This window comes from Vicugna pacos, chromosome 4 (genome assembly GCF_048564905.1).
Source record: "Vicugna pacos chromosome 4, VicPac4, whole genome shotgun sequence".
NCBI lineage: Eukaryota > Metazoa > Chordata > Mammalia > Artiodactyla > Camelidae > Vicugna > Vicugna pacos.
The window spans coordinates 74,531,583-74,546,515 of record NC_132990.1 but is presented as its reverse complement, the minus strand read 5'-3'; the positions used below and the strand labels follow the sequence as shown (position 1 = coordinate 74,546,515).

At 42.3% G+C, this 14,933-nt stretch overlaps 1 protein-coding gene across 1 annotated transcript in view; it reads right to left on the bottom strand.

Annotated features, from left to right (window-relative positions):
* The window catches only part of GPR107 (G protein-coupled receptor 107), a 54,905-nt gene that overhangs the window by 28,533 nt on the left and 11,439 nt on the right, over positions 1–14,933 (bottom strand). The window contains exons 5-10 of the mRNA XM_072960288.1: positions 13,898–14,037; positions 12,277–12,314; positions 10,624–10,680; positions 6,200–6,310; positions 5,548–5,681; positions 920–995 (exon numbers count right to left, since the gene is read on the bottom strand). Of these exons, the coding sequence (XP_072816389.1) occupies positions 920–995; positions 5,548–5,681; positions 6,200–6,310; positions 10,624–10,680; positions 12,277–12,314; positions 13,898–14,037 (556 nt within the window). The remainder of the gene's footprint in view (positions 1–919; positions 996–5,547; positions 5,682–6,199; positions 6,311–10,623; positions 10,681–12,276; positions 12,315–13,897; positions 14,038–14,933) is intronic.

The following is a 14,933-nucleotide window of genomic DNA, read 5'->3' as shown; positions in this document are numbered from 1 at the left end:
ATGACCCAACTTCAACTGTTTCCTTTGAAAAAAAAATCTGTAAATTTAGAGCTACCTGAAGCCACTAGCACATTTTAATTAAAGCGGCAAGTTTGAGTAGTGGGCCCCCAGTGCTTCCAGGCAGGACTCCCAAAACCGGCATCAACTTCTTTATACATCTTTCATCCTCCCACACGTGGCTGTCTAGATATGAAAACAACTCAAGAGTCCGACCATTCATTATCTATATGGTTCCAGAAAGAATCTTCTACCTCAGATCCAAGTGGGACATTATCCAACTGACTGCCACTTTCTGGAGCTGTAACTGGGTATGTTGTTACTTTTTCTAGGACAACACTTTTAAGTGCAGGACCCTGAACACATGTCTGGAGACTGTCACCCTCACAAGTGTAGCCCACGGTATCTCGCAGGCCTACAAACTGGGGACACTGTACTCTTACTCCCACGAGCAGGCTCATTTCAATTTGCATCAGTACTAAATATTCAAAGCTTAAGCTCAATTCTTAAGTCTCCATCTTTAGATTATCAGTTTTCTCTCAAAAAAGTATGCTAACACTAAATTTTAAATCAAATGGGAACATGAGGGAGTATGTGGAAAAATAAAGGAAATCGTGGAAACAATTCAGCAGGTGGCACTATAATCTCGAGAAATGACTGGGGGGCAAAAAAAAACCAACCGACAAGAGTTCTGAGAAAACTCTGAGTCTGCAGGTAACGGATGAAAATGTCTTAAGTATTAGGGAGGTTGTGCTCATTTATCCCCATGACCAGTCCCTCCTAGACCAAAGGAGGCTTCATTGCAAAGGTATTCATTCATCTTTTGTTTCCCACTGACCTAGCCCATCTTCTAGTTTATTCTTCCTGATCATATAGGCACTGGACATCGTTTCCTAAATGACCCACAAATACTGATACCTACTGCGTGAAACACCAAGGAAAGAGACTTGGTGAAAGGAAGGGCCGCCATCAACCAGTGAATTTTAAATACATCATTCCTGTACAAACAGAGAGAAAAGAATTAAAGGAATATTCCATACTCCCAAAGGACAATTCCTGACATCATATATTTATAAGGAGACAGTGAATATAATCTAAGCAAACCACAAACATAAAGCTTTTTGCTGCCAGTAGAAAAGGCCTGGAATGAACTCCTAAGTCATCTCTAATATATGATTCAATGTGAAGAGAACTGAGTTATGCACTGAAGCCAGGCGCCATGGGATCCCAGCCCCAACAAGATGGAAATCTAAACAGGTTGCCAGCTTCCTCTCCAGAAATCACCTTGGAAAGACCACAGAAGAAAGAATGCGGCAAACAGACCTACGAAAATGACATAAATCTCCGAGAAAGCAGGGTGATTAGGTACAGCTGTGCAGGAAGTCTGTAGCTGGTGGAGAGGCGGGTTTGGAGCCAAGCAGTAGGGACGGTCAAAGTGCCAGGGTCGTGCCCCACTCTCCCCGCTCATGGCCAGAACCTGCCAGACACAGCAGGCCAGTGGGGCAACTCACTCCCACCGCCTCACCCACAGGCACCAGACCACCTTCAGGCTGCCAGGTATTCGATCCCTCTACCCTTCCTGCCTCACCCTAGGAATTAACCTAATAAGACACACAAGACCATCATGGAGAAAAACTTTAAACTCTATTAAAGGAAACACAGGCTTGAGTAAGAGCTACAGAGGGCATGCCTACTCTCGGATATCAAGACTTTCTGCAAAGGCACAGCAGTAAAAACTGTGGAAAGGGTGCAGCATCAGACAAGTAAACCAACAGAACAGACCAGAAAGCTCAGAAATAGAGTCATGTGTCGCTTGATAAATAAGGTGATGCCAAGCTGGTGGGAGAACAGGCTGCTTAGCTAACTGGCACTGGGGGAAAAAATCAGCTCAAATCTACAGAAGAAATAAAGGTGAGTCTCTACTTCACACTTACTTACACCCTGGATGGATTCTGGTGCTAAACATACAATAGGTCACACACTTTTGATTTTGGAGTAGGAACAGGCCTCTTAGGATCCAAGAGGCACTGCCCAAAAGAGTAAAATTAGATAGCTTTGACTTCATTCATATGAAAGATTTTTACTCGGCAATGCAACTGGAAGACAAAATTTGCAGTGTCTAAGACATACACAGGACTGAGACCTGAATACGCAAGGAACGCATGCAAAGAAGCAACAATAAAAAGAAAACCCAACAGAAAAATATGTAAATACAGGCAGTCGCAAGATGGAAAACCCAGAAGGTTCACGAGCAAAGATAATGCACATCACCAATATTCAGAGAAATGTAAAATAAAATGAGGTACCCATTTATACCCATCAGACTGGCAAGAAACAAGGTATCAGTGCGGGTGAGCGCGTGGGGAAAGAGGAACACGCAGCGCTGCCAGCAGAAGCACAAGCTGGTCCAGGCGCGCATCCAGGGGGCAATGTGGCGGCATTCAGTGACGTGAAATGAGCACCCACCCCACAGCCAGTGCACCTCCTTTGAGAATGCACCTCACAGGTGACAGGGAGGGAGCATGACAGTCTGGGGGGCAGGGAGATGGAGACAACCTGGGGTTCATCACTCAGGGATAGATACACAGAATGTGGGGACGCTCACTGTGGGTGAGACGGAGTGGCTGAAGATCAGTGAATGGGATGTACACAGAGCAACGTGACTAAATCTTAAAAAGGATATTACTGAGTGAAACATGTACAAAAACAATACCTACAGATAGTACAGTTTATATATATTAAAAATACATGCAATATCAATAGACATTATTTGTTTATAAGAATGCACACACAAATATCCAAAACACATACTAAACACATCTGAGTGGCTGGCTGTGGGTGGGGAGGAAATAAAACAGGAGAGGGTCTTGCACAGGACGATAAGGAGGGTGTGTCCCGAACTGACGCACACCCCTTTCCGGGCTGATTTCCTCCCTGCTGCTTTCCTGCTCCAGTGCCTACCTACTTGAAGGTCAAAAGGGAAGTCAAGGACAGAGCAGCCCGTCACTCCCGAACAGCAACAAGATTTACCCAGAGCACACAACGGTCAAGGGCTGTGCTCACCCACACCCTGGCCACCTTGACCTGCAGGCCGAGTTACAGCGTCAGCGGCCGGGGCAGCGATGTGAATGAAGAAAAGAACTCGGGCTCTGGAGCCACACCAACCCGGCTCAAGTTCTGGCTCTCCCCTGACCTTAATCTCCCTGAGCCTCAGTAACCTGTGCTGGAAACAGGGCGACCCTGACCTCAAGGAGCCACAACTTCCAGTGCTTGCCTGGCTGGGCAGAGAGCAGGTACCAAAGACGATCAGCTGCCTGTGTTCCCACCCCACTTCCCCAGGATCCCTCTCCCCATGCTCTGGGGCCCATGACAGAACTCAGAGACGGGGGAGGCTGCAGGCACACAGCAGGCCCATGTGGGTTCTGGGGCCAGCCCTGTTGGGGTACGCCAGCCCTGTCTCTCATTTCCTCTCTCAAAGCCTCAACAGAACAAGGCAAAGATCTTTCAGTTCCCTCCAGCTCAACAGGGCTCTGAAATGTGCAGGCAGCCTTGGAAACACATCAAATTCCCAACCTTCCAGCCAGCTGTAAGGCTCCGGGAAGGACATGGAGGTGGGGCGGAGGGCTGCAACTACACGCTTCTGTATGTATGCTATACTTTAACAAGAAGTTTCAGTATGTTGTACAACTTTGTACAAAGTAGGTCAGCCTCACTTAACCAGATTTTAAATTGTTGTCACTATTTTATATAAGTGAACCAGTGACAATGACTGTTGCCTAACTAAACAAAGAGAAATTAAAATACCACTGAACATCTGGCTAAACTATTTTGTATGAACCTCTTCTTGGCCTAGCACCCTGATTTGCAAAGCTCTCTCACATACATTATTTCAGAGGGATTCACATAACTAACGTAAGGAACTAAGACTCTGAGAGGAAAGCAAGGCAATAATTACTGTCGCAGTTTCGTAGCTGAGGAGAAAGAGACTTAGAGTGAAGCAAGGCCCACAGGCAGTAACGGTCAGTGCTTACACTGGACATCAGGCCTCTGACTCCTAGTTCTTACTTTTCTAACAAAGGCAAAAGCAAGACTTTCTTAAACAAACAAACAAACAAAAACCAACAACACCCCCTCCCAATCACTCTGTGCCCTGAGTTTGTGGGATTCTTTTTTCTTATTCATGGCTGCCTGATCTCAGGTCTAAACATGATCATGTAGGGTCCTTCACAAGTAATCTAGAAGCTCCGTCCATCTGGTGGGTGTAAAAGATATCACAATAAACAGGAACCAGCAACCACACCCAGCAGAGCCCTGTACCTGGCAGAGCCCCGTATCTGGCAGAGCCCAGTACCCCAGCAGAGCCCGTACCCTGGCAGAGCCCAGTACCCCGGCTAAGCCCTGTACCCCGGCAGAGCCCTGTACCTGGCAGAGCCCTGTACCTGGCAGAGCCAAGTACCCCGGCTGAGCCCAGTACCCGGCAGAGCCCCGTACCCTGGCTAAGCCCAGTACCCCAGCAGAGCCCAGTACCCGGCAGAGCCCCGTACCCTGGCTAAGCCCAGTACCCCTGCAGAGCCCAGTACCCGGCAGAGCCCTGTACCCCGGCTAAGCCCAGTACCCCTGCAGAGCCCAGCACCCCAGTTTTGTACCCCAGTTGAGAGTGTCTACTTCTTGTTGAAGTATAGGGTACATAAGAAATGTGTAATTGAAGACAATCAGGCCACCAGGAATGAAAGAGGTCTCAGTTTCTGCCCTACTGCTCCAGAGAAGGAGGTATTTGGCATTTGAGGGTGCTTAATTATTACATGAATTTAAGTTAATCCATAATATAATACCATAGTATACAACACACAGTGCCATTTACACAGTTTAAGGGCCTTAGACTATAGCAAACACATGACATTATTCTTTAACTGAAAATTAATATTTCATTTTCCATTTCGGGGGGGAGACAGAATGAAACACTGGCTCCACACAGCGCAGCTGCTCCTCTCAAGTACCCAGAACAGGAAGTTAAAGCCTCAGGGGTTTCAGAAGAAAGAATGAGCATCAGGCAGGTGGACTTCAAAGAGGCTTTCTTGAGTGACAAACTTCTGGAGTTTGGTATCTACCCCAGTCAGGCTCTGGGCTGAGGCCTTCAGGACACAGCAGTAACTCCACACTCCCACCCAGGCCCTGAGCTGGCGTCACTCATCTCCCCTTAAGAACGAACAGCCCCTGAATGAGACCAAAGTGTTCATTCTGAGTCCTGGACTGTGGTGTCTTCGCTATGGAAACACTCTGCTTATACATTTTATTTTGCTTGTATGTTATTAAAATATTTGGATTTGCTTTTTAAACAAAGCAATGGGAAGTGAACAAACACCAAGGCATGCGAAGGCCTCCCACATTGCAAGGTTCCTGCACAGTCTCCCTTTGTTTTGAGGAAGATGCACTTTGAAGAGAACAAGATCGCTAGTGCCAAGTCCTCCAGGTTAAGAAGACAGCGAAAGGAGAAATTACACAAATCCCCAAACACTCTTGGTTGAAGGGCTCAAGGAGGTGATAATTTACCGTCGTTTTCGAAGGATGTGAATCCAGATGGTCCCAGAGAGAAAAAAGAAAAAGGCCATAGAAATGTATAATTTAGGAAGAGGAATTTCTCCTGCTGAGAGGTAGCTGTCAGGATTCTTCTCTGTGATCTCAATCTGAAACCAACATGAAGTTAATTTTTACTTTTCAGGAACAGACCATCCCATATTCAGCAATTCGTAATCTTAGTTGTTCCACTGAAGCTTAAGAAAGTTAAGTACTAGCAGATGACAACCACGTTCTTTTTTAAAACTGAGTTACAGATGACTTACAAACACAACAACCACATTCTTAATGCACAGGCGGAACTGTAAATTGCTTTGTATTTTCTCATTTATGAATCCTCTGCTGAAGTATCCTGCTCACTGGCAGAAATGTTATTCTGGCCACATTTTTCTCTTACTCTGCTTAAGTACTCTTAGAAGTACTTTTTTTTTCAATTATTTTATTTAATTTGTTTTTTTATTGAAGTATAGTCAGTTTACAATGTTGCATCAATTTCTGATACACAGCATAATGTTTCAGTCATACATATACATACATATATCCCCTTAAAACTACTACTAAGAAATAAACGTCTTACATCTTACACAGCTGACAAAACCCACAGGAACAGTCTCCATATGGTACTCACATCAAGGCTGAATGAAAACTTGTCATTAGACCATGCTTCGCTTCCAAGGCATTTATGAAAATAAAGACTGTAGAGGCCTTCTTGGTCATCAGTGCTGATGTTAAAGGAAAACTAAAAGTGAAGAAGAAAAAAATTTAGGGGTTCACAAATCCTCAGCTAAATTTTTAAATCTTAGAAATAAATCATGAATACTATAAACAGAAGAAAACAGACCACTTCCTTTACCAAATTCTCCCAGAGCAGAGTTTAAATAGATGTTTTCTTATTCTATGATATCCTCTTAATATTTTGTTGTTAACAATTTTCAAGCTAACAGAATTATACAGTGAGTAGCTATGTACCCACTACCTAGATTCCACAATTAACAGTTTACTCTGCTTGCTTTATCACACATCTATCCGTCAGGGATGGCAGAAGTCTGCAAGGCTGACCTAAGATGCAGTTATCTAGTTTTCAAGCCAACATACTGCTGTTTTGCTCTTTAGGTAAAAAATACTTCTGAAAAAGAAAGGATGTTCATCTGATACTTGAAAAGATAAAGGACCAATGTTCCCTCATTAAAATGTACCCGTATGATTTTAGACAACAGTAACAGAGGCTATTATTTTCTACATTTAGACATTTTTGCCTTTCAACATGTCATGCATTCAAATGAAGCTTAATGTAAATTTTAAAATGTGTTATATCAGGGAGAGGACATAGCTCAGTGGTAGCAGAGTGCGTGCTTAGCATGCACCAAGTCCTGGGTTCAATCCTCAGTGTCTCCATTTAAAAAAAAAAAAAGGTTAAATAAATAACCTAATTACCTCCCTCATCCCCAAACAACTAAATAAATAAGTAACAAAAAAAGTGTTATATATATAAGATCACTGGATGTGACTCCTTGATCAATTCTAGAGAACATTTTACCATAAGCCTAAAATGTATTATTTAGGGCCACATATATAGGCCACACATATAGGTGGTAAACTATAAAGAAAAGTGAGGAAATGGTTATGATGACATTTTTCATGATAAGGGTTACTCCAGAGCTGGAAAGAACACGAGGGACGCATGGGGTTTCCAGGGTGCTGGCACTGTTCTAGTTCTTGTCCCAGGTGACAGTCACAAAGGTGATTATAATTATCTGTACTCAACATAAGAACTATATACTCTTCTATAGGTACTGTACTGCAAAATTAAAAAGGATGGGAAAAAAAGAGATATCTGACAAGAAGACAGAAATAAAAGATGAAGAATATTTAAGCTGCCAGGGAGGGTATATATAGCTCAAGTGGTAGTGTGCATGCTTAGCATTCACAAGGTCCTGGGTTCAAACCCCAGCACCTCCAACAAAAAAAGTAATTAAAAATAAACCCAGTTATCTCCTCCCAAATAAAAATACATGAGAACAGTGCCTTTAAAACAAAAATGTTAAAAAAAAAAAATTCAAGCTGGAATTATTAATCTGTTAAACCAGGTCCCAAACTCATCACTGTAAAGTGAAAGTGTCTACTTCTGCCCACCCAAGGCAGCCAGAGAAAGAAAACTTTTCTATTCATGTTAGTAACTTGAAATTCTGAACGTAAGACTCATATGTAGTTTCTAAAAAATACTTAAAAAAAAACAAGAGAATTATCATGGTAGATTAGAGTAGGCACCTGACCCTTAAAAGGAAAAATCCTAAACAAAATAAAGAAAACTATCCATCAATAGGTGACTGGATAAAGAAGATGTGGTATATTTATACAATGGAATACTACTCAGCCATAAAAACCGACAACATAATGCCATTTGCAGCAACATGGATGCTCCTAGAGAATGTCATTCTAAGTGAAGTAAGCCAGAAAGAGAAAGAAAAATACCATAAGAGATCGCTCATATGTGGAATCTAAAAAACAAAAACAAACAAACAAACAAAAACAAAGCATAAATACAGGACAGAAATAGACTCATGGACAGAGAATACAGACTTGTGGTTACCGGGGGGGGGGGGTAGAGGGTGGGAAGGGATAGACTGGGATTTCAAAATTGTAGAATAGATAAACAAGATTACACTGTATAGCACAGGGAAATATACACAAAATGTTATGATAAATCACAGAGAAAAAAATGTGACAATGAGTGTGTATATGTCCATGAATGACTGAAAAATTGTGCTGAACACTGGAATTTGACACAACACTGTAAAATGATTATGAATCAATAAAAAATGTAAAAAAAAATTCAATAAACTAATTTTGTTTAGTTTAAAAAAAAAAATAAAGAAAACTAAAAATTTTAGGGTTGAGATAAGCCTGGACAGTCCCTTTCCCGCTTTAGGTAGAAAAACCACCAGGCCTATTCTGTGGATGGAGCAAAAAAGCTCAGAATGACTTAACTGTCCAAAATCGGAAGGATACTGAGTAGCAGAACAGTTAGGAGCCACCTACTGACTTCTTTACAAGCAGAGGGGAAGCCAGAGAGAAAGGACGCTGTCCTTTTTATGTGCTGCCTGTTCCCTGCATCCCAAGAATCTTATGAACCGGCTATTCCAGCCAATGCCCTTAACCACCATATGCTGCTTTCCCCTTGAAACCCTCACACGAAGCATTAGTAACTAACACACGTGTATCCTATAAATGCTTTCCTTTTGTGACTTAAACATTTTTTTTCTAAAAAATAAAAAAAAACATTTAAAATACTTATTTTAAAGTGAGGGCAAGAAGAAAAGTACCTTTTATATTTTCTTAAGGAGATAGTAAAGCAAAGTGGTTAAACACATGCGCCTGGGAGTCAGACAAACCTGGGTTTGAATCCTCCCCTTAGGCAAGTTACTTAACCTCTCTGAGCCTCAGTTTCCTGATCTGTAGAAGGGGAATAGTAACAGTACCTACTTCATAGATTGTTGGGGGCATGAGCTGAGATAATGATAATGCATGTGTACTTAGCACGATGTCTGGCATTCATTCATTCATCTCCATAATTACTGCTGGGCAGCCTATTATGGGCCAGGCCCAAGACTAGGAATTTCATATACATCAGTAACAAAGCAGACAAAAATCCCCGCCCTTATGATTACCTTCTAAAGGGAGAGACAGACAATAAATATAGTAAGTAAGTACAAGTATGTCACATGTTGGAAAGAAGTACTAAGGCAAAAAACAGACTAGGGAGGGGGAAGTGGGTTGCATTTAAAATAGAGCGACTGAAGGAAGCTTTGTTGAAAAGGTGACATTTAAACAAAGACTTAAAGGAGGAAGAAACTAATCACTCAGATTCTGAGCATTCCTCCAGTGGGTGCAGCTAGAGCAGCGCCCAAGGCTTGATCTTTTCTAGGAACAGCAAGGTGGCCTGGGTGGCAGAAGCAGAGTAATCAGTGGGGGCGGGGGAGGAATGGGAACTGAGGTCAACGAGCTGACAGGAGCCAGGCCATGCGGGTTTGTCGACCAGTGGAAGGACCTGGGCTTTTACTCTGAGACAGATGGGACGCTGGGGAGAATTCAGAGCAGACGAGCACGTGAGCACCCCACAAGTTATGTGAGCTATTAATACCGACCATTACCAAACTTAAAGAACATACAAAAATTGTTAGATAGGCCAAAGAATTTATGGCGAAGGAACTCAGAGCAGATGCAGGGGTGGGGGGCTTAAAATACAGAGAATCCCAAGAGTGGGTTACATTGGTGCGTGCATCTGTCAAAACCGACCCTATCGTACACTTAAGATCGGTGCATTTCACTCCAAGCAAATTATACCTCAATAAATGAAAACTGGTTAGAAAAGAGGCAGTGATTCTTACAAATTAATGACAAAAAATTATTTGTATAGCGCTTCACAAACCACTTTTAGAGAAACAATACACCTAACAACCCAATGAGATAGGTGCCACCACTTTCCATTTTCAGATGATTGAAGAGCGAGGTTCAGAAGTTAAGTGAGTCATCCAAGGTCACCAACAAGTACGTGGGCTCTGAGATCCAGTCCAATGCCCTATCCTGTACATAGACGGTGATGCAGTTAACAATGGTGACAGCTGAGCAGGTCACTCAGGCCTCTAAGTCTCAGTGAAGTCATCTCTAAGATGACAACCTCACCCTAGATGACCACCAACAGTCCTCTCAGGTACAGATTTCTGCGTTTCTGACACACTCTGAGCGGGAGGCAGCATGGGATTAGAGAGGCAGAGTTGTGGGGACAGCCAGGGAGAACCGGGTGAGAGTCTGGGCCTCACCACTTGCAGTGGACATTCACCAAGTTATTCTCTCCCAGAGACTTATCATTTGCTAAGTGGTGGGTAACAATACTCACCCTGTAGGTTTGTTACAGAAAGAGCTACTGGAATCAGGTGACAGATACATAACACACCTAAATTATTATTCCTAAACTCCAAATTCCTTTAAAAATTCATCCTTCCACGTGGTACAGATAAAGTCTATGAAGCTTTACTCAAAGAGAATACATACCTGAAATGAAACAGCTCCATCATTATTACGAATGGAAAAAGACTTCTCTCCTGTAGCCTAAAAAAAGACATAACCCATTTTAGGAAGATAATGGCAGAAAAGGAATGCTAACAAAAATAACAAATTTTTAACTTCAAAACATGTTCTTCTTAAACCCTAAATTTCTGGTCTTCAAAAGCTCTCTGAAAAAAAAATCACCATCTTTTCAAGATGTTTAAAAATCCTCTTTCACAGAGGATGGGAATTCTTTACCCATTCCTTTCTCAGCTATCTCTTCTGTCTCTCCAGCAGCCCCCACTGCCTGCCCCGATTCCCCATCTTCCTGTGGGGCACCCCCCTAGTCTCTAAGCCTTAGCGAGAACACGGACACCAGCCCAGGTCACACCCTTAAGCAGTGCCTGGACTCCATTCCCGATTTCAAATGATCGCCATACTACCACCGGGACAAGGGACTAAGACTAAGTAAAGAAGGAACTACTGATACATGGAACAACAGAGGTGAACTCAGAATGGTTATGCTAAAAGCAAGCAAGTAAAAAAGAGCATGTACTACATAATTCTTTTATATAAAGTTCTATAAAACTAACCTACAGTGACAGACCAGCGGTTACTTAGGGACAGGAGGGTGACAAAGGGCAGGGGAAGCTTTTGGGGTGATGTGTATGCTCACTCTCTTGGTTGTGGTGGTTTCACAGGTGTACATGTAAGTCAAAACTTAAATTGTCACTTAAACTATATGCAGTTTATTGTATATCAATAAAGCTATTAAAACAAAACAAAATAAAATACTGCCATTTGGATGGCCCTCGCTGAAAAGTCAAGATATCCCAAACCAAAACTTCCCCATTTTCCCTCTGCTATTTCTACTCCCTACCCCTCTGGGGAGGGAAAAAAAAAAAACAACCTCTTCTCCTACCTTCCTCCCACCCTCAAATGGCCCCCGAGACTGATCCTGTATTTCATATTGCAAAGCTCTGCTCTAGTGCAGATCCCCACCACCCTAAACCTATATTATCACAACAGCATTCCTCCTGTCCCTCTAATTCACTGTCTGCCTCCCCAAGGCTACTGCACATCACCTTCGGAACAGTGATCTCCCCTTAACACCTTATGTCTCACAGCCCATCCTCATCAAGAACACATGGTGACTTCCTATTTTCTGTGCATCAATACCTTCAATTTTCTGGCCCTATATTATCTAAGATCCCTCTCTCTGCTCCCAAGTATGTACCTTTTACTTCAAACAGGCCAGCACTGGTCACCCTCGCTTCCACTTCCAGTCTTTGCTCATGATGGTCTTCATCCCCTTCCTTCTCTTCTTTTTCCCCAAACAAGCCACCAAGCATCAAGCCCTGGTGACGCCTCCCTCCAGAAGGCTTTCCAGACAGCTCACTTTCCTCCCTCCTCACTACTTGAGCCCCTATCTCATACATGCTGCATAACTCAGCACTCAATTTTACTTTCAAATTGTTTTGCAGTGTCAATGTTATGCCCCCAAATAGAAGGCAACTCCTTGTAGATGTGGCATGTAGGTGTATGTGTGTGCACCTGTGTGTGTGTGTGCATATAAATACATTCCTATAAGCACACACACACACACACACACCTACCCACCCAGGAAAGCTGAGAACACAAGTTGGGGTTAGTTCTTACCTTTGAATCCACTGTACTTCTTTTAGACTTTCCGCCATCTAGAAGCAGAACCATTTAAAAGATTATTATTGCGTGATTCAGCTCATACATACATTGTATCATTTTATGAGACACTAGCTCATCTAATGTCAAATAATTCAAACAATTAAAAAAGTGAGGCCACGTGCTATCTTGTGAACTGCCATCCCCTCAGAACCCCCCAAATTCTTGAGCTGTAGAAGCTGCAGATTGAAACTTGTTATAATATAAATGCAATCTAATAAATGATGATACTCAGTACCAACGAGGGAAATCATCTCTAAATAACCTAGTGCCTGTTATTGCCAGAGATGCTACATGGAATGACTTTCCCTATTTTCTAAGTAATTATGTTTGAAGACAGATCACTGTCTGAAATACATATATACATGAGATTTATTTATATACATGGAAAAATTGATAGCTAATATATCAGCATTAGGCATACTTTTTTCCGCACAGCAAGAAGTGTTAAGATTGCTAATGACTTCTTTCATGGAACAGAGAGGGCATCTGTGTCTTATTTTTACTGAAGACACTCCTTGTGAGGAAGACAGAATCTCAAGCTCCCTGCAGTAAGAGAGAGCATTTCAGAATAAAAAGAAGGAAATGGTTCCTGCCCAGGGAATGGCGATGTGAGCCTGGGGAATCTGGACAAGGAGGAGACGGTGCACAGACATGAAACTACCCCATCACACAAATGTACTATATGTACTGTATGTCTTTTAATTTGGGTTAGAGTTTGACAAACTGAGAAAAAAAATAATACAATAGATAGTGAGTTATCTTTAAAGAACTCATATAAATTATTAGGTAAACTTGACGGTTAATAAAAGAGGTGATAAATAAAAATTGGTTAATCAACACACAGAGAAACACTCAATAATAATAAGAGTGACTTCAAAATCGAGACTACCTTTCTGCCTGTCACTTTCTGATTAAAAAGAAAAAACAGAAAAACAAAGCCCAAAACTCACTACTGGCTAGGACATGGTGCTGTGGGCACCATTCTTATGCATTTCCCAACAGGAGTATAAATTCATACAACTCATGTGGAAGGGAATGAAAATATGTATCAATATTCTCAAAAGTATTCATAGTCTTTGAACCAGACATTCTAATTCTGGGAACCCATCCTAAAGAAAGCTCTACAGATGACAGAAGTTCTACAAATAAAGATGCCTGATGTCACAATGTGTTAGAACAGCATCAAAACAGAAATCTGTTTCTTTAAGGGGAAATGCTGAGCAAATTACAGTATCCATTTCACAAGATATCTGACAAGTATGAAATATCTCAGAGTTCAGCGAATGGGGATGCTTACAGAATTATAAACATGACTATAAATTTTAAAAGTCAAATGTTCTAAACTTAGGAAACAAGTTTAGAAGGAAACATACATTACTAAAATTCTAACACTAAGAGGAAGGAGAAATGACTTCTTTTTCCAGCTTTTCCACATTTTTCTTTTAATTGTTAATATATTTTTATATCATCTCAAAAGTAAAAGAATGCTAAGATCATACTTGTTTTTACTTAGGAACAAAAAAGAATCCACTAAGCAGGATAGTGAAGAAACACTAGTTTCTACCTTAGAGTTTACCTGGTTTGTTCAGGGTCTGGCTGCTTGTTGAAACAGGCTTAACACCAGGCTCCCGGCTCTGACCAAGGCCTTTCTCCTCCTTGCTGAAGACGATCTTTGGTAACTGGGTACCAGCTTCTGGTGGAGATTTTACTCTCACTCTACATTCAAATAAGATAGGAGAAAAAGAGTTCAAGGTAATGCTTATGCCATTAAGTGCTGTAAATCAGGCACTGTTTCAAGGTCTAAATCTATCATCTCATGGAGTCCCATAACATCCTGTGATGCAGATTCTACTGCCTGCATTTTACATTCTACTGCCTGCTGAAATGGAAGCTCAGAAAAGGAAAATAACTTGCCCAAGAGCAGTAAGCTAGTAAGTAGCTGGGCGAGGACCCAGGCAGTCTCACTCTAAAGCTTAAGTTCACAGCAGCCATAAATTCTGAGGTACATATTTCCCCCCAAGTAACCATAATGTGTTCAGCAAATCGGTACACCAGGGAAAAGGAGAAGAAGTTAAAAAACCAACAAGGTGTTAGAGTGAAGCCTAGGGGAGCATTTGAGGGGCAGTGAGCACTATTAGCCACTTGTCTAACATGCATTTCCTCCCTTCCCCCTTCTTACCAAACCCCAATTTCGTGTGCCTCATCCCACCTGAGGAGGGGCCATCGAGTTTCCAGTCTGTGACCTCAGCTGGCACAATCACATGCATCACGGGAAGCACTTCCAGCACTGACTAGGGAGAAGCCTTCCTTGTTCCCTTAGCTGGACGTGAACGGCGCTCTCACTTTACTGAACACACCACGCTATTTCAGGCCACTCTGCCTTTGTCTATAATGTTCCCAGTGCCCGCAATGCTCTTCCCTTTCTTATTCTTCTGTAAGGCTGGTTGGGCCAACACTTCTTGGAAGCCTTCCCTTCCACAATCATCAGTCTCCCTGCCCCACTTTTCTCCAGTTTGCTGTGATCATCAGTATTGCTGCTCTGTCTCCCTCGTTCATCTGTCAGCTCCTCAAGGACTGGACTGCTGCCTCCCCGATCCTGGTCTGAATGTCCA